The sequence below is a fragment of the Paroedura picta genome, chromosome 7 (genome assembly GCF_049243985.1).
Source record: "Paroedura picta isolate Pp20150507F chromosome 7, Ppicta_v3.0, whole genome shotgun sequence".
Taxonomy (NCBI): Eukaryota; Metazoa; Chordata; class Lepidosauria; order Squamata; family Gekkonidae; genus Paroedura; species Paroedura picta.
The window spans coordinates 91107896-91127786 of record NC_135375.1 but is presented as its reverse complement, the minus strand read 5'-3'; the positions used below and the strand labels follow the sequence as shown (position 1 = coordinate 91127786).

The 19891-nt window shown below is 41.8% G+C and overlaps 1 protein-coding gene and 1 long non-coding RNA gene across 4 annotated transcripts in view; one reads left to right on the top strand and one right to left on the bottom strand.

The window, feature by feature from the left end:
• LOC143841270 (uncharacterized) overlaps positions 1 to 19891 on the top strand; it is a 621460-nt gene that overhangs the window by 21275 nt on the left and 580294 nt on the right. The gene's annotated exons all lie outside the window — the stretch shown is intronic.
• KLF4 (KLF transcription factor 4) lies at positions 1273 to 10013 on the bottom strand. 2 transcript variants are annotated; one of them, XM_077345355.1, is made up of 5 exons: positions 9155 to 10010; positions 8847 to 8967; positions 5896 to 6841; positions 5638 to 5802; positions 1273 to 2864 (listed from the first exon to the last, which is right to left on the bottom strand). In XM_077345355.1, the coding sequence occupies exons 1-5, from the start codon at positions 9157 to 9159 to the stop codon at positions 2689 to 2691; spliced, it is 1413 nt and encodes a 470-aa protein (XP_077201470.1). In that variant the 5' UTR covers positions 9160 to 10010; the 3' UTR covers positions 1273 to 2688. The 2 variants fall into 2 exon arrangements, with proteins under 2 accessions (XP_077201470.1, XP_077201469.1); XM_077345354.1 differs by having other exon boundaries at positions 5638 to 6841; positions 9155 to 10013.

Below are 19891 nucleotides of genomic sequence, written 5' to 3'. Positions count from 1 at the left end.
GTGTTTTCAGTCGCCCTCCTGAAGGTTTGCTTTTGCTACAGGGGGGGAAACCGTACTGGCATCACCCAGACTCACTTTCAGGAAGGTGACTTTGATTGCAGAAAGGGTCATGCACTTGCCTTCCCCATGTCACAACCTGCTAGTTTCTTCATTCTTGTAGGTACTTTTGTTTTAAAAAGGGGGGAAATCGGAGATCATTAATGTCCCATTGTCTTAGCCACCTCCCCCACGGAGTTAAATGCTAAGTTAAATGCTAACCTCTTACGGGAGTGTTGTAAGGATTAAAATATGAAGAACTTTCAACACTCAGAATGCTGTATGCATTGTTAAGCAGTGGTAATATTAACTGGGTTCTACAAAAGACTGTGGGCCAACAGATTCACCCCCCCCCCGCCTCCCAAGCCTTATTCAAGTTTTCAGCAGAACATTTCCCACCAGCACATGGTGGATATGTCACATTCCAGCCCCAGAGGTGCAGCCAGTTATCTGGATTATTTTAAGGGAACTGCAGAATGGAGAAAAATAACCACACTGTCATCTGTGTAGAAGACAGCTTATATGTATTCAACTGTATTCAGTTCTAAGGATATTTTCCCCCAGTGCTTAAAAAAGCCCTTGAGAACCACTGTCAATTTCATCCCTACAGTTGCACAAAACAGAAGGAAGCCATTTGCCTTCTATAGCTGCTTATAAATCATTCTTCAGACACATCCAGGGCCCATTCTGCACATATCGGTTTATGCACTTCCAATGTGCTTTTGCATCTGGATTTTTCTGTGCAGAACAGGAAAATCTACTTCCAAACAGCATTGAAAGTGCATTATCTAATGTGTACAGAATGGGCTCAGGTTAGCCTGTTAAAGGAAGCTTTGCTCTGACCCAGGCTAGGCACTTATATTGTCATTTATCTACAGATTTTCCTCTTTCCTGAATTATACAGAACTACCTGAAATTGAAGAAACATGGTCCCAAATATCTGCATCTGGATTACTCATCTCCAAGCCCTGTACCAAGACTAGCTACCTATGCTTAGACAGATTTACAAGCTCCTGTTATTAATTTGACAAGCCCAGTGGGACTATTTCCTGGATAGTAGGCCTAGGATTGTAGCCTAGATTAATTCATTTGGGAATAAGTCCTCCTAAATTTTATGAGGCTTGTACCTGTGTAAACATGCATCGTGTTAGGCTCTGCCAGTGGTCCAGATCTTTAAAATGCTGGCTACAGTAATGTGAATAGCCTGGTGCAGAAGGAGGACATAGGAAAAGCCACTCAGATAAAATAGGTTTATTTAAAAGTTATTTTCAGCATGAATATGCAAAATACAAACTCTGACAAAATGTTCATTTTTTCACGTCATAGTTTACAAATATACAAAATAGAAGTCTCCTTAAATTTATATTACATATTTTTAAGTAAAGAACTATATAGAAAAAAAACATTTGTTCTGCTTAAGGCATATTTGGGAATAAAACCATTGTACAAATTATTGCACATTGAAACCACAGTGCATTACAGACTGTCTGCATAGAAGATTAAAAGAGACACACACACAAAATAAACCAGGTTTATTTACCTGATTTAGGTCATCATTAAACTGTAGATCGGAAGACAAAAACGTATTTCCTTGTCAAATATGCAGCAGTTTGAGAACTTTGGCTTCCTTTTTTCTTTTTCTTTTTCTTTTTTTTTTGGTACCTTTAGAACCAAAAGTCATTCAGCACCATGAAAATAGGCTTTGAACCACAACTGTACCTGAATTTCTTTTTTCCTTGTTGGATATAGTTTAGTAATGGCTTTGTTAGGAAAAAGGAAATTCCAAGATTACAATGCATTTATAATATTTGCTTTGCATTGGAACAAAATCTTAAGGGAATGCAAGGTGAAGGCAGATGTAATATTGAAAGACAAGTCACAGTGAGCTCTTTCACCTGTAGCAAGAACCCAGCCTTACAATTTGAGTGATGGAGATCGATTCTAGCAAGGCAGTGGAAAAAATGCTGGATTCATCTTTGGCCTGGCCCTTTTTCCTTATGCTTCAGATAAGGTGGTTGCCTGCTTTAAAAGCAGAATGTGTATGTTTGTCCATGTTAGTTCATCACTACTCCTTAAATGAGTTTTAGGAGATTAGCAAAACTGCTCAAAATTGAAATAAGGGAGGGGTGGTTGAAGGCATAGTCATTAGCCAGTCAGCACTGAGTGCAGCCAGATTTTGCTAAAGCCCTGCAGAACCATTTTGTCCCACCCATGAGCATTTGGACCAACCATGGTGAAAATATTTTCAGAACAGCCACACTGCTTTACAATTATTACATCTATCTTCACCCCCAGTCTCCCTACGTAATCTCCTGTCCTCCACTCCCCAACAGTTTGTTTTAACCCTGATATCCTTGACTTCCAGTCAATCCTTGGCATTCTGTAGTCCAGAAAGATTCAAGTCAGATTTTTAAAAAAGAAAGAAATGGAATGATGATGCAAAATCCAGTCATTGCCCCTGTGTTTTTTTGTTTGTTTAAGTTCCACAAAGTTTTAATCAGCTGTTAATTTCCACACAGTTTTGGAAGACTTTTTCTTTGTAGTGCTTTGAAGTGGAGTTCCTCCCTTTTTTTTCTTTTGTGGAAGACAGTCTTTTGTGCTGTCCAATACTGAATCTCTTGTGGCAGTAAAAGGAAAGTTTGCCCGATTTCTTTAAAAATGTCTCTTCATATGTAAGGCAAGGTGGTCAGACCTGGAAAACGCTCTGTCGCATCTCTGGCATTGAAAAGGGCGGTGGCCCGTATGCTTTCTGTAGTGACGAGTGAGTTCATCGGAACGGGCAAATTTCCAGCCGCATCCTTCCCAGTCACAGTGATAGGGCTTCTCACCTTTAAAAATAAAAATAGCCATGTCAAGTCACTTCTCTCTTTTCCACAAATATGGTGGCACACCAAGTCAAAATCAGAAACCATTACTTAAAATAAATTAATTCATCCATACATTCTAGAATGTTGGATACACACAGCTATTGGTTGAAAAATTTTAAAATGTGTCACCTCTGAGCTTTAGGACCGGAGACAGACAATTCTGTGCTAGAGCATTGGAGTTGGAAAAGATAATTTGTTGCACGTATATCCTGCATCTATTCACCTGTTTTGTGTTTGTTTCCCCAAAAGTCTGTAAGACTTGGAGACAGCAGACAAAAGGGACGGTGGACAAAAGAAACAAGTTTGTAGCCTGAGTTTATAGCTGCTCCTCTTTGCCAGTGGCTAAGAAGAATTGCCTTGGGCAGGCAAGCTTTATAATATTTCCCCTTCTTTCAGACCACAAAAGATTATCATAAGTCATTAGCAGGTGGGCTCAAAGGAAAAAAGACTTTGTGGGCTTAGTATTATACTTCTTTCCAAGGCTCATGATGAGCTTCAATGTCACTGTCCTGCATGACGCCCTCCATTTCAAACTATTGTCTGTCTCCAACCAAAGTAACTAAAAGCATCGAGGTACATCAGATACGGTGATTGACTGCATGGCACTATGATCAGCTGTAATATAGTCCTCCTTTTGATGTCTTTCCTTTATACATCAAGCATTAATCTTGTATGCAAGAATTCTAACTACAGTGCCCATAATTTGCATCTATTTAGCTAGTGAGAAATCTAAGGTGTGGCCGGTTATATGCTACCAGCATATTACACCAACCTTGACAAGCTGCACTTTCCAATGAACTAAAGAAAACCACAGAAATCGATGTGACCTCCATTAAACTTCCTGGTCTTCATCAGAGCTAATTTGTGCTGTTGTTTGACCTCAGTGGGAGGCCTTCCTAAAGCTTATTTTTCCTAACCAACCTGGAGTCACGGAACCGTTTCATTTTCACTACATCTTACATATTACAGCGTCATAACTCTTTTCCTGATGCCCTACTAAGTACCTTGCGGAACTGGAATGGGGTGAAATCAATGCGATTGTTTCCCAGGAAAACGCATTTAGGTACTAAGACGTTTGCTGCTTTAGTACCTTTACCAAGAAATCCTAAATGTTTTTGTTCTAGAAGAAAACCTGACTGTTTGCATCTGAGCTTACTGATGGGGCACATTGTTAAAAATCATAGCAACCTAAGAATACGTTTTTCTTGTTTAGGCAAACTTGTCTCACAGGCTTTTTAGTGGAAAGCATAAAAACAGTCCTAGATATATTTGAAAATCAGTCCCATAGGCAACAAAGGGACTTATTTCCACGTAAACATATTGAGTGTTGGGAGTATTCTAACAAACTCTTGGGAGTAGTCTAACATGTTATTTCATAGCTGAATCAATATATACAGTTCAACAGCAATGACCAATTCACTTGCTTATTTTTATCGCTTTATAGGGCTGGCTGAAACATCTAGCGTAGGATGTTTTCTAAAGCTAATGAAGTCAATTGCTGACTTGCAGCCACTTTTCTACAACAGATTTAAGTAATTAAAGGCAACTATTTGCATGGGGAAGGTACTGCTTCAAGTAAAAACAGTCTTCAGTTTTATCAGCTGGTATCTGCTGATTTAGAAACAAATTGAGAAGATACCAAGCTCTTAAACCTGGAACAACAACAAGGTCAGCAGCCAAATAAATGAATTATAGGTATTTTGCAAGATCCAGCAGAAAAAAAATAAACAACTATGACCGTATTATCAGAGTAAACATGCTTAATTCACTCTGGACTTCCAGCTACCTTGTAATTAACTAGCCACACAGCCATAGCCAGGCAAGTCTAGCTCATACGTCTACAAAACAATTCATCTGCCATAACTGAGTCATTGAGAGCCCATTTTTACTAACTCGTCCAATCTGTAAGCAAAGCCAGAATTTTAATAGAGTTCTTTTTATATTGAGCCTCTGATCTTGCCTAGAGTTACAGTTTATTACTTTAACAACATGCTTGGATGCAGTTATATTCTTCTTTCGCTTCATCTGTTCTGATGCAGTCATGTCTGCACTAAACACAATAAGGGTACATGGGCTGGGAGATAATTTTTAAAACTGGACACAAACAGCGTGATTCCTCAGGGGGTGGAATATGGCAAGAAAGGAGAACTGCTGTTTAGGCTGTGCACATTCAGCCCACTTTCACCTTTGCTGAACAGGTTCGACAGGCTTTATTTAAAAGCCCCACAAACCTGTTTGACCAGCAATGGCAATAGGACAGAATATATGTACATATTGTGAAAAGCAATGTCTCTTAAGATGACATTCATGTCTCTTAAGTACTACTTGTTCCCATACGGCAGAGGCATTCTTGCTTGTGATAGTCACACTTATTATCTTTTGCTCCGCTGTCACCTTTTGTCAAACAGGCAAGACCTGTGCATGAAGTTTTACACACCATGCTTCTAAAAATTCTGCTCTCCAAAGTAGTTCTGAACCTCTCCACAAATGTATGCCAATTTCTGACCAGACCTGGAAGTAATCACAGCCTTACTTAAATAGATGTCAGGCTAACATGGTAGATCTGGCATTAGACATTAAATTGTTCACGGCTGTCTGAGAACCTAGTCTCGTCATCTTTATTATGTGGCCCACAGACCTTTCAATAATACAGTCATTACAAAGCACTATAGTTGCAGGGACATGTTTAGTTAGAGAGCAACAAAGTGAGAAGTTTTAACAGAAGTGGCCTTACCTGTGTGGGTCCGAAGGTGCGCTTTGAGGTGTGAACTCTTTGTGTATGTTTTGCCGCAACCCGCATAGTCGCACGTGTGCGTTGCAGTCCTTTTCCTGGGCCACGACCGCCGTCCTCTCTTTGGCTTGGTCTCTTCAGCCAGGCAGCTCCCAGAAGGGATCAGCTCTAGAGGTGAAGAGGGCGGAGTCAGCATCATCCCTTGTACGGAGCGAGGCACACTTAAAGGCTCTCCAAAAAGATTTAGATAGTAAGACTGACCTTGGTATTGGAGTGCGCTTGGTGGCATCTGTTCTGGAAGGAAAGGCGGGTATCCGGGGGCCGGGTGGTAGCCTGGCGGAGGAATTGGCAGACTGGGATGACTTAAGCCCTGTGGGGAAGGGTGGCAGTCTCTGGGGTTCATCATCTCCTCTGGAGTCAAGGGAGGGTTAGTCCTGCTAGGCAGTGGCCGCCCCAAGGGGAACTCGTGCTGCTGCTGCTGCGCCCTCGGAGTGTTCCCGTGGGACTGGCCGAGGGTGCAAGAAGGGGCAGCCTCCTGCTTGATTTTGGGGCACATCCTGGGCACGTGGTTGTAAAGGGGAGGCACAGGTCCATCCGTACAAGGGGACACTGCAGCAGCCGGGTTCTTGCTGCTAACACTGACGTGGTTATTGTATTCCCCCATGTTCACTGTGGCTTTCACCACAAATTTCCCATGCAAGCTGCCGAGCGAGGGCGGCGGCGGCTGCTGCTGCTGCTGCTGCTGCATATAAACCGGGTCCAAGTCTGGCCTCATCAGCTCAGCGACAAATCCGCCCGAGGGCGACACATCGTCGATGTCGGCCAGGTTGAATGGGGCAGCTGGTGCCTGTTCCCTGCTGTAGAGCATGCCCCCTCCTCCTCCTCCTCCACTGGGGTGATCGCCCCTTTGCTGCAGCTGGTAGGTGAACTCGCAGGTGGTCACGGATGGGCAGCTGTTGCTGGAGCCTGAGGAGCCGGGAGCCGTGCTCACCACAGCTGTGGCAGCGGCAGCCTGTTCCTGGGGCATCAGGGAGTTGGACAGGATGAAGTCAAAGTCCAGCAGCTCGTTCAATTCCTCTGTCTCCCTCCTCGACATAGCCCCGCTGCTGCCGCTGTTGGAGGTTTCCAGCTCAGGAGAGAGGTCGTAATGCCGTCCTGTTAGCACTGGGGGTAGCCGCTTGAGGTGAGATAGCTCCTCTTTCCACTTCTGTAGGCAGCAAAGAAAAAGGAAAAAAAAGAAAAAAAAGGGGGGGGGAGACAGTGTCAGGAAGGTGAGGCGATCTCTTAAGTGACAGGGATTTGCAGGAATGAGCCACACTGAGTTTTAGAGAGTTACAGGGCAGAAAGGCATATCAGAAACCTTGCCACTATTCTTGAGGCAACTATGCCAGAGACAGTATTCCACTAGTTTAAATGAAGCCCTGGATCCATGCAAACCAGTGGTTGCCTAGCTCAGGGAAACCGCCTGCTAAATTCCAGCCTTTCAAAACTCGGGAGAGAAGTCATTATTTTGTTGTTGTTGTTGTTGAAGGACTGGCTAAATAGTAACAGAATTGCTAAATGAGGAACATTTGAAAAAAATGGGACTTTTTTGACATCTGGAATTTCAACTATTGAGAGCAAGAGAGAAGCAAATTTCACACTGTAGCACATTAACAGAAAATTCAAGCTGTTCATTTCCTTCCTCCATCTTACAATTGTGCAATTTTTAAGGGGCACAGTATAGTATTAATGAGTTCTGGGTTGAAACAAATGGTGGGACCTTTTTAAATTGAAGCTATAAAGCAGTGACTTGTGAGTCATTTATGACACCTGTGTTTTTAAGCTGCAAGTCTTGGAGCATCGGATGAAGTGTGTCCCCGCTAAAAAAAGTTACAAGATTTGCAGATGCATTGAAGGCCCCAGTTTTGCAATCTTGTCGCCGTGTTATAAAACCTGTCATTCGCCGAATAGCTAAATATATATTCCCATATGAGAATCACATTTGGGTATTGATTAAAGTCCAGTCCGGGGTCCCACAGGAGCAAAAACGAAGATGCATGATGGGAGAAAGAAAGCCCATGCAGCTTTCTGATGTAGTCAGTGAGCACTGAGATTAATTCAAATGAATGCGTTTTGAAATAGCTGCATATACAGTTTTAATGCATTAGATTGCCTGCATTTGATATCAGACGCACGTAGGCGTTTTGTAAAGCAGCATGCATTATACAACAGCAGCTGTAAGTGCAAGCCATCAGCTCGAGACGATAGAATCAAAAGCTAACCTAGGCACATGAGTAGGTGTGTATATTACCAAAGGTTGCCCATCTATTAAACATACCCATCCACGCCCATGATTTAAGTTTGTGATATGCCACATATTTCGGCTTCTTATTTACTGCATCAGATTAACTCCTGGAAGGTCAGGTCTCTTTCCACTGCTGCCTCCTTCCCCTCCCCCACTTTGAAGTCCCACGTAAGATGGCTGTCTCAACTCCAGGCATTGGCAACACCCATGCAGTGGAGGCTCCTGAGTTTTTTGCCTGCATGGCCCACTCAGTGTGAGGGTCCAAGAGCCAATGGAGGGAGGGGGCTTAATGGGCATGTGAGGGGGGAAAGTGTTCTTTTAGGGCGAAGATTGGTTCTGCTGCTGCGTGCAGGGGGCATACGTATCTTTTCTAGAAGGTTTGTGTAAAAACAAAATGCCCCCTCCTAGAAACATAAGATAAACTGGTAGGAAAGTTCTCTTTACTGCCTTTAAGGGCACCTCCCCACTATCTAAGCAGTACTTAAAAGTGCCTAGGAAGGTTATTTCTGATGCATCTCACTGTAGTTCTGGTTATCGGTCAGACTTGGTAATATCGTGGGAATCTGTCTTCTGCTCAGGTTGTTTTGTATCCCCTCTGCTCTCGATCATCCCCCTCCCATCAAATAATGGCTACAGGGTGTAGGAGTACTTCCTGGGAAACCTGAGACAGTCAAACTCCCTCAGCCTCACCTAACTCTCACAGGAATGTCGTGAGGATCCTAAAATGGAAGGGGAGAATCCTGCCTGGAAACTCTCACGAGAAAGATGGGCTACAAATGGACTAGACTAGAAGGAACCATATTCTGCACCTGCTCAGGAACACAATTCTCCAGGACGGAGCTCTGAATGGAAGACCAGAGGCCAGGGCTGGTCCCGGACCCCGCTATTACCCCTCCCAACAGAGACCAGAAGTCAAATTACTCACGTTGTTGGCACTAGCTTGTCTCAAGGCTTTTTCCCGGCCCGCCGTGCCTGCTGCGAAGGTGGCGATGGAAGGGAGCAGCGTGCCGCTGAGTGCCATGTCAAACTCGCCGGGGGGCGGCTGCCTGCAAAAATGTCAGAGGAGGAGAGTCAGACAACCGTCGGGGGACTCGAGCCTTGTGTTCATCCACGCCGCCGGACCGTTCTCCATCCGAGCTGGCCAATAAAAAAACAAAAACAAAAACCCGACAGAGGCTTCAAAGCGTCAGATCCAAGCCTCTCCGGAGCAAAAGAGGGAGGAATGCCACCCACCTCATTCACGTGCGCGCGATGCTTGGCTTGCTTGTCGGTCCGAGGGGCGCAGGAAAAAGAAGGCAGCGCTCGAAATCACAAAATAAGGCGTAAAAAAAAAATAGTAATAACAATGGATCGTATATATAAAACGTTAACGAGGGGCTAATTTTTTTTGGGTCTTTCTGTTTTATTTTTAAGGGTCCTTTGGAAGCCGCTCGGAGTCAGCTCTGCTGACTGCTAGGAGGAGGAGCAGCCGGCGCTGCCCCGCCGCGGTGCAACAGCAGCCCAAGCCGCTTCGCAGCAAGGCAGCGTGGCGAGCAGCAGCAGCAGCTGGACGGCGCGAGACAATTCCTGGGGATTCCCTGCTCGCGCCGCTGCCATCAGGGGAGTCCTCTTGAGTCTCCTACAGCCGCCGCCGCGCGTCCTTTTGCTGGCGGGCTGTCGGGCGGGGCTCGCTTGCCGGCGCGCGCACGCTCGAGCCCTTCTTTCCTCCCCCGGCCCCCCTCCCTTTTTTCTCTCTCGCTCCGGTCTCGGATCCGAGGAGGGGGCAGCCCGCGCCGCCGTTCAAACCCCAGTCCAGCGTCTTTGCGAACTGTCAAGCCGCGCGCCCGACGGCTCCTTACTTATAACCTTCATCCCGCCCCTTCCCGGCCCCACCTCCCGGGGAGGCCCGCCCACCGCGGGGGCTTGCGATGCCGTTGCCCTGGCAACGGAGAAACAACAAACTTTACTCTCACTCCAACACGTGGGGGGGAGGGAGAGAGGAACCAGGGATGGGCCGTGACGTCAGCAGAGCAGCTGGCTGGCAGTTCGCGCCCGGCACTGACGCCAGCAAGGAGGAGCCCGCGAGGCAGCCGCGAGCCGTCGCTGTTTCTCTCCTTTGCTCTCTCCCGCTCTCGCGCCACCCCACGCCCTTCCCCCACGCCTCCCCTCAGGCTCCGCGCGCCAGAGGGCAGCGCCCGGCGCCTCACGCACCTGAGGGAAGGGAACTCCAGAGCCCGCGCGAGAAGGAAGCCTGAGGAGAAAGGCTGTCCCCGTCTCTCGTTTGCGCCCAAGCCCGTCCTTGTCTTCAGCGACAGCAAGGAAACAGTAACAGGGGCTATGAAAAAGTACCCCTTTCAAAAATAAGAATCCTGTGGTAACCAAAGACGAACACAACATTAGTTTCAATATGAGCGTTTGTGAGCCACAGGTTGCCTTTTCTGTGTACTGAAGGCATTTTATCCCTCAGTCCACTCCTAATCCTTCCGTTCAGCGACAGGGAAATGACAATCCCCATGGTCAAACAGGGCCTTTAAGCATTTTCCTCCTTAAAAAGGAGGAAGGTACAGAAGGCAGGACATATCCACCCCGTCAGAGACAGAGAAGGAAGAGTAATGGTCGAAAGAGTCACCCCTCCCCTTCTAGACTCATCTTTTCAGGAACACGTACAATGATGAACGTTTTCAAAAGTGCCTCTACACGTGTACGGAACCCCCCCCCCCCCCCGCCCCTCAAAACGGATTCACCCCTTTAGTGACTGAAGGAACAATGGCAAGGTTTCTGTACATATATAGAAAGTATTTCCCCCTCAACCCTATGAAACGTCTGAGAACCAACATGCAGCAAGAGACCTTTGGAGTTTCCTGGTTCTTGGGATCGGAGTCTCCCAAGGATGTTCTTTTATGACTAGAGTGACCTGAAGATCTCCCACTAATTACTGATTTCAAGACAACAGGGATCAGTTCTGGAGAAAATGGCTGCTTTGGAGGATGGACTCCATGGCACTGCACCCTCCTGAGGTCCCTTCTCTTCTTCAAACCCCACCCTACACAGGCTCCACCCCCCCAAAAAAAAATATCCAGGAACTTCTCAACCGGGAGCCTTTTTGAAAGAGTAAAACATTTCTTGTGGAAGACTTCTGCAAGGCTGGGATTGAGGAAGCTAGCATGCAAGCCAGTGAATTATTATTATTTATTTGTATACTACTGCTCTCAGCAAACTGACTCACGGCGGTTCACAATAAAAACGTCTAATAAAATAACAATATAGTCCCAGGAATGTTGAAAAATACAATCCCCAAAGTATAATCAACATGGCGATAACAATATAAAATACAACTTTCCCAACGCTTCAAGCCCCTGTCCAGTCAGATTGGGCAATGGTCAAAGGAATACACCCTTGCAAACTGGGACAACCAACAGATGCTGGTGTTCTGAATGTAGTTGCAGCACTAACTTTGCAGTGTCATAAATACATCTGAATTTAGAAATAAAGACTTCCCAGCCTGAGAGAGACTGAAGGCCTTAGCACCTGTCCCTCTCCACTTCCAGGGTGCTAATCACTAGGATGTCTGTTTTACTACATCTGATGCTTGCAGCCAGCCCTTCTTCCAAGGAACTCAGTGTAGTATCTGTGGGGCTATCCCATTTCATCCTCACAACACTGAGCCAAGACATTTTTCCCAAGGCCACCCAAGCAGGTATGTAGCTGAGTAGGGATCTGAGCTCAGGTTTTCCTAGCTGACATTCAGGAATCTTACACCATCCTGATTAATTCAGGAATTTTTCATTACTGTGACCTGCCTCGCAAGTTTCTCCAAGTAAAGCATAAACTATCATCTGATGGTTCTCCTGCATGTATGTGTAAGGTCAAACATATGCCATTTAGTGGCTTTATTATTCTGTTGCAGAGAGTGTGGAAACCATAATATGGTTCACCATCTGCACCAGCATCATACAGTGTTGTGTCAATGAATTTATCAGGCACCCTGGATAATTCTGGTAGCATTGGGCAGTTAGTGTTACATAACAAGGAGATATGTTTCTGCTCTGTGTTCATTGTCCATTACCTCTTGCTGATGAACACCCATGCCACATTAACCCAGTTAACCTCACTGGCATCACAAGCACTTTTGAAATAATTTATCACGGCTCAGACAATTTCAAAAGAATTTATACACTCTGCTATATTCAGAAACTTGGAATAGAAAGTATACCTGGCTTGGAGCTTTACATTTGTTGATATATTGATAAGAATCTGCCTTCTTTTTGCACAAATTGCTAAAGGAACACAAAAGTTTTCTGTATAAGGACAGAAGCAATGCATGCTAGCCTTTAGTCATTAGTGAACAAATGATGGAAAGAAGGGCACAATAGTAAAAGCAACTTAAAAGGGAAAGGGAAACCATATTAAAGGACTGAACTAAAGGAAAGGGGAAAGGCATTTCTCTTCTGATGAAGTCAGAACAGCTTTAGATACCATCATTCATCTGTGTCATATGTTACAGTGTGTCACTTAATTGCAGTATCCAATTGTCCTCACTTTGCTTTAGCGCTGAAAGGGAGAAGGGACATTCTGTCTCTTCTCGTTTAGTTATTTCTCAGGGAGAGTCTTCGCTCTAATTTGGCTGTGATCCCTAAAATATTTTCATGTGAGTAAGCCCCACTGAATAAAATAGGAGTTATTTCCAACTAAATGTGTTTAGGATTGCTTCCTTAAACTAGCAGTGTTTAGTTTAGCATGTATGACTGGATTGTGCTGTTCGTCATGCCCTTAAGAACTAGGACAGGACACAATCATGTTACATTTTACACTTGCCTTTTGCAATTGCAACGGGAATCTGAATGGCGCTGACTAGAATGTCCCAATTACTAGAACTAGTATTTTAGTTTGCTGCACTGGAGTTATTACTATGTAGTGTTCCTTGCACGGTCTTTATGTGGAAATATATATCATCATTTGAAACCTGTTAGATGAGACCCTGTTCATATTTGGATGAGATTTTCAGATAAGTTAAATAGCAAGTATAAGTGGATGGTATAGATTCTCTGTAATTAGTTAGTATACTAATCTGCATCACATTTAAGGAAATTATGTTTTCCTGCCCTGAACAAATATTCTATTACATTTTACAATTGTAAATGGAAACGCAACCTGATTAAACTTTTCAGCAATCATAATTAGCTTATGCAAACTCTTCATGACTTTTGAAGTGCCTGAGGAATGTCATAATTTTGAATTATCATTACAGTCTGATTTTTGTTTGGAATAGCTGCAATATAAACTTAAGTTCTGGATGCTCTGTATATTTATTTCATAGCATTTCAGGTTGCCAACCTCCAGGTAGTGACTGGAGATCTCACTATTACAGCTAATCTCCAGGCAATAAAGGTTAGTTCACCTGGAGAAAATGGCCAGTTTGAAAGGTGAATATTAGAACTAGAAAAACACAATGTTGTAGGCTATAATTCTTAATTCCCCTATTAAAATGCCCCAAGATACTTTTTTTTGAATCTGAAGAAACTTTAAAAAATGAAATGTCATAAAATGTACCACTGTACTGGAAATTAAAATTAACTAGGGATGGAGGACACTGAGTGCAGAATACATGGGCAAGTTGTGACCCATGGGCCACTTTACCCACTGAAGCAATTTTATCTGTTCCCATTTAATTGAAAAGTTTTCAAGTAGTAACAGTTTTATGTTATCTCTCTCTATTTCTCTTGGATGTTGCTTCAGGCAATACGCCTGAGTACATGAGCATCAATACTAATTTGCATCATTAGATTGACATTTGACCATATGTGATGGGTTAATTTATGCAATGATTTTCCCAGACCACTACAGGGAGAAGAGAATGGGTCTGTAAGAAGTTACCCATCCCTGTAGATATAAGATTCCCGCATGGACAAATACATATAGGTTCTAGCAGAAACTTATCAACTTGCTTAGCTTACTATGACGCAAAAAGAAATTATATTTTACCTGCAGGTTCTTGAAAGAATGAGGGTTTGCCTCATAAATCATCTTTTGAGGCTGGTCACATATTTAAACCTCCCCTTTCATCATCTATTATTTCCAAACAGGTTAATCTGGGGGAGTTAAGTTCTTGCTCTATATAATTTATAAACATGAGGGTGAGTAACCCTTGATGACTAAATTAAACTCTGAAATAATAAAATGTTCAGCTTTCTTTCAACTAACTGGTATTACAAGTTTCACTGTATTAATAATTAATATCCCTTGAAACCTTGGATTTCTCTCTCTACAGAGGCCATTACTTAATATGGTGGGACCTTAATGATCTATGCAGGAAAAAAACTAAAGGAATACAATTCTTGAGAAGATTATGCTGCTCCCCTTTTTTATTGCTTTCATGTCTGCGATGTATATCCTTTTCTACTTGCAAAATTGATTTCAGGATACCAGCATAAGGATCTGGCAGAACCAACACTGCATTCTATAGTATACTACTGTTTGTACTCCTCCATATCTATTATTGGAACGACTGTGTTAAAAAGGTGTAATATTTTTCATGAATAAAGTTTGAGTTCAGTAGTTCCTTTAATACCAACAAAGTTTTATTCATGGTATAAGCTTTTATGTACATCTGAGGAAGTGTTCAGGCACATGAAAGCTAACGCCTTGAACAGAACTATGTTGCACTGGATAAACACCTTGCTTTCAGATACAAAGGTTTTGCCCACGGAAGTGCCGTTTTCCTACCATCAGTCCCTTGCAGATATCATTTTTCTCAGCATTTATCCCCTTCTGTGCTGCTGGACAGATTTTAAAAAATTGGTAATAGCACTAAACCAGTATAGCATTATATTATAATGATCTATTGCTACTTAACTGTCATAGCACTTAATAGCCTTAATGAATGTGCATGAATAAAAGAACTCAAAGGGATGACTAGTGACCATGGCAGCTGTGATGACCACTCCCCCAAGAGCCAATGCTTAATCACCTCAGAACATCTGTGAAAAAGAAACATCCAAAAAAACAGAGAAAGTGCATACAAAATGTCCACTTTTGGAAGCTCTATCGCCAACACACATGACTCCGCAATGAAAGATGAAAACAGCATGGAGAATCCTCATTATCTGAAAGCATCTCCTTTGTTTTTCACCTGCTTATTACCCAGCAGAGATTAAACATGTCTCCTTCAAAATCTGGAACAGACAATCTTACAGTTCCTTCCTTCCTTCCTTCCTTCCTTCCGCAAACAGATAAATTTTATTGTAACAAAATGTGCAAATCGAGCATTTTTAAAAATGCTTTAGGAAGTGGAAGTAGGCATTGGAAAGATTAACATATCTAGATGAGTGACAAAAGTGTGATGAAATGAGATAAGAGAGAGAATGTATCCATAACTAGGGAATTTTTTGAGATAAATCGTGGTCTTAAATACAGGCACTTCCTCTGTTGAAATTAATAGAACTGTGACCAAATGGATTTATTTTGATCCAGATTAGAATGCCAGCACATGGAATCAATTTTAAGTGGCTTACAGATTGAATGGAAAGTATCCTTTTCCCATCATGCAACGTTTGTCTTCTATGTATGTAGAAGGATAAGTAGTCATTGAAGTGAGTAAATTCGACTGACTGGAGAAACCAGTCTACAAAATATATAAATGTATTTAATTAATTAATTAAAAATAAATAAGCCTCTTACATCTCCTGGTATGGGAAGCAAATTTACTGATTGCCCAAAATTAAATTATTTTCTTGGGGGGGGGGGGGCTTTGTTCTAGTTGCTTGCCTTTTTTTGCACAAAAGTCAGAATTCGGACTCTTTGTTAGATTTGTTTCTGTAGTTAGTATATTTTAGCAAAAATCTACAACTCTGTCTCTTAGAACAAATCATTGGATTTTGAGTTCAGCCCCAAGTTAGCATTTCACATATTGTTGTAATAAGAAATTACACATACTATTGTAATATAGCGTGGTTTTTCAGGAAATGGAAAAAGCGGCATGGGTAGGCAGGAAAGATCCATTCTATGAATTGCAATTGAGCTCATTGGCTATAGTCCTACACATACTTACTGATTTCACTTGCTCATAGAATCCACAATCCACATTAGATTACAGTTCTCTGCAGAGTTCCATCCTTTTGAGGCTATTTACTTCAATTGATTTAGAAAGGTTGTATTCCATTTTGGGATTGCACTGTTAGGGTATAATTCTAAACACATATATTAAAGTGTAAATCTCATGGAACTCAGTGGGAGTTACTTCTGAGTGTATTAATTTAGGATTGTATTGCACATTGCATGTCTTACTAAAATGAGGAAAATTTATTGTGGCATCATTGTAAATTACTAAATATTTGCTTCTCATATTACAATGCCTATTTGGCTCATCCTAATCTCTTCTTACAACATAAAATCAAGTCTGAACATGTTAGTACACTTGTGACTCAAGTCAATACCAAATTGATTATGGGGTCACTTTAAACCAGATAGAAAATTTTGGTTACAACATCTATTTGAAATTCTGCCTGGGGATGCACCCTCACCTCTTCTAGAAGGAAATAAGTGATTACTAAATGATTTCTTTGGGTCAACTAGTATGCTAAGAGAGCTTTGGAAGAGGGTGGCTGGCTGGCTGACAGTTGGTGTGGCAATGAATGGTAACTTTTTAGTCATGGTATAACTGGGTTCCCGTTTCTTTCACAGCTGGGTAGAAGGCATGATTTTGGCAAGAGTTGTTTATAATTTTTTCTCAGATTTTATGTTCCCAGCATTTCCAGTGAGTTGGCTCCCTGAAGCTCCAGATATAACCAAGACAATTGTTTACAAGATCAGGTTGTGCTATTTAACCTGCATTAAGTTATGTACATTTTTGGAGCAATATCATATTTTATGTCATACCAAAGATGCATCTGGTGGTATATTAAGTACTTATTGGCTGTTAGTTTAAACCAGCTGTATAGACTTGGAAGTAAGTTTCATAGATAAAAAAATCCATTGAAATCCATGTGTGTTGCTTCCTGACTGAGGAATAGGATTTTGTCTCAAACAATTTTCTGGGAAGAATCTGCATTTTGTTTATGTTATGTTTGTTATATTATGTTATGTTAATGTCTTTTCTTTAATGTCTTTTCGAGAAAGAGTAGAATAAAAGCCAAAACATAAATACGTAGAATTGTATTTTTATAAATCAGATTCCAGTATTTTCTAAATTTATTTGTTTGTTTGTTTGTTTGTTTATTTATTTATTTATTTATCATACTTATATACCGCCCTCCCCGGAGGCTCAGGGCGGTTTACATCATAACAGAGAACAATACATAAAACAGTCTGTAAAACATGTATAACTGATATCTAATAATTGTAACCAAATAACAGCACAATAATATAATTTCACTTCAGTTCTGGACATGTTTGTTTATTATATATTTATTTACTTTATATCCCACCCAAAGCAGCTTACATTGTTCTTCCATTTTATCCTCGCAACAACCGTGTCCGGTAGATTAAGCTGGAAGTGTGTGACTGGCCCAAGGTCCCCAGCAGTCTTCCATTGCAAAAGTGGGATTCCATCCTGGGTCTCCCATATCGTAGTCTGACACTCTAACTGCTACACCACACTGACTCTCTGACTTAACCCACTTACTCTGTTCATGATAGCACCTGATAGAGTTAAAGACAAATTCCAAGAGATTAGTCATAGATAATCTTTCTTGATAACATCCTACTTCAGATACATGAAACTATTGTGCTTGATGATACAACAAACCAATTACTCTCTCAAGTGCTAGAGGACATTTTGTGTGCTTGATAAAGTTAGAAATCTCGACCTTGATTATATCAAGGGGTGACGAGTATATATTTCTAGCATATAAAACTTGGGAAATGAAGCAATCCCATTGGATATTCTGGGAACTTTTGCATAGAGTTGGGCTATATGGCTGCTACACCAGTATGTTTCGTTTCAAATAATTTGTGTTGGCACGGTTAGGAGATGACTGTAGGTTTCTGTATTTTGTGATGGATAACTGGCAACTTTCCATTCATTCACTGCTCCCACCAAGTTAGGACTGCCAACTCCAGATTGAGAAATTCCTAGAGATTTGGAGGTAGAGCATGGGGAGGGTAGGATTTGGGGAAAGGTGGGACCTAAGCAGAGTCTCGTGCTATAATATCCACCCTCCAAGACGGCCAGTCTGAGAGGAGCATTATATAAATTAAACTATAAATAAATCAGCCATTTTCTCCAGGGTGATTGATCACTGTTGCTTAGAGAGCTGTTGTAATTCTGGGAGATCTCCAGGCCTCATCAAGAGGTAAGCAACCCTATACCAGGTTAACTAGAAACAGCATTTTTGATACAAAGGGAAGAGTAGAGGAGCTTGTCTTGTAGCTCATAAGCCACAATTTTTATACCACTTTATTTCTCAGTATTATATAACTGGCATAGAAATTGATACGTAGAAAATAGTGGTAACTTTTATATCTTTGCATATCGTTAGTAGCTAGCCAGTGTGGATGTAGCTGTTGGTCACTTTTGTTATGATATCATGTCAGTATTCTGCTGAAATATATTATGTGTGTCTTTATTGATCAACTGAGTAAGAGTTACAAAAATAGCCCTAAGGTATATTTTGATGCAAATAAACCCATTGTTTTTAATGGGATTTTCCTGTATGTATATTTGAGAGTGGGACCTTGGTTTCTACAATAAAACATGGAGGGGAGAATTGATGTTTCCTGTTTTGAAAGTAAACATTTTGTTTCAAGAGTTTGCTTTAAATGTCTCCAGCTTTGCTTTGGCATTTATGTAGCAGCAGGAGACCATTATACTATGATAACATTTCTTACACAGACATGATAGTTTAATTAAAGCAATATGGAAACAACTTTAGTATCTTTGACAAAGGCTTTGCATAGTGAGTCACTGATACTATAAGTAAAGACAGATTTTTTGGCATCATGATGTACAGTAGGACAAAGATTTGGGAATAGAAAGTTCCTCTTCAGTGTAGTGGCAGTCTTTCAGGCAGGGCTGGCCACAGGGTATGGCAAGGTCAGGTGTTTGCCAGAGTTGCCAAGCCTCCATGTTTGGCTTGGAAATCTCCAGGAATGACAACTGATCTCCAGACTTTGGAGACCAATTTTCTTTGAGAAAATGACTGCTCTGGAGTATAAACTCTATGACATTATATCCCACTGAAGTCATAACCTTCCTTAAGCTCTTGCTTCCACATGCTTCACCTCCAAAGATCCAATAACTTTCTATTGTGAAATTACTTTTATGGTCTGCAGAAATGCAGAATTCAGTGGGCAGATTAAGTAGAAAACAGTGGTACTAAAGATAAGGTTGAATAATTAAAAGAAAATTCAAATGGGTCTTTGATAATTTTCCAACATGTAAATCTCCAGGAATTCTTCAGCCTGGAGTTGGTAACTATATTGCCTAGGACCCAAGAATGTGAAATAATCTAGTCCCAAAGCTCTGTCATTCTTTACATTAGGAACCTAGAAAACTCAGAGGCAGTAGAAGCAAATTCTTGGATTGGATGTGCTACTGTACAGAAACACCCTGCTTTGTCCATTGGTACTTATTCTTCTTGTTGAAACAACAGGGACAGTTGACCAAGAACATGGTGGTAGAACATGCTGTCAAATCAAAACTGCCTTTTGGGTTTTCAAGACATGAGATAGTTTGCCAATACTTGCATCTACATAGCAACCCTAGACTTCCATCTAAGTAGAAATCAGGGCCTACTCTGGTTAGCGTCTGAGATCTAACAAAATCAGGATAGTCTGAACCATCTGATTCAGGGCTTAACAAGAACTTAAAACTATTTAAATGCTAATACATTTCACTGGGAGTTCCTGGTAAACCCTTTGGTTGTTGTGTCCAGAGATAACTGTGATTACTACTCTTAGGCAGATGCCAGTTTTGAACTAAGCAAGGATAAAAGATAATTTCAATGAACACAGCCTTGTAATATAGCATGCCATTCATCTCATAGGTAAATGCAG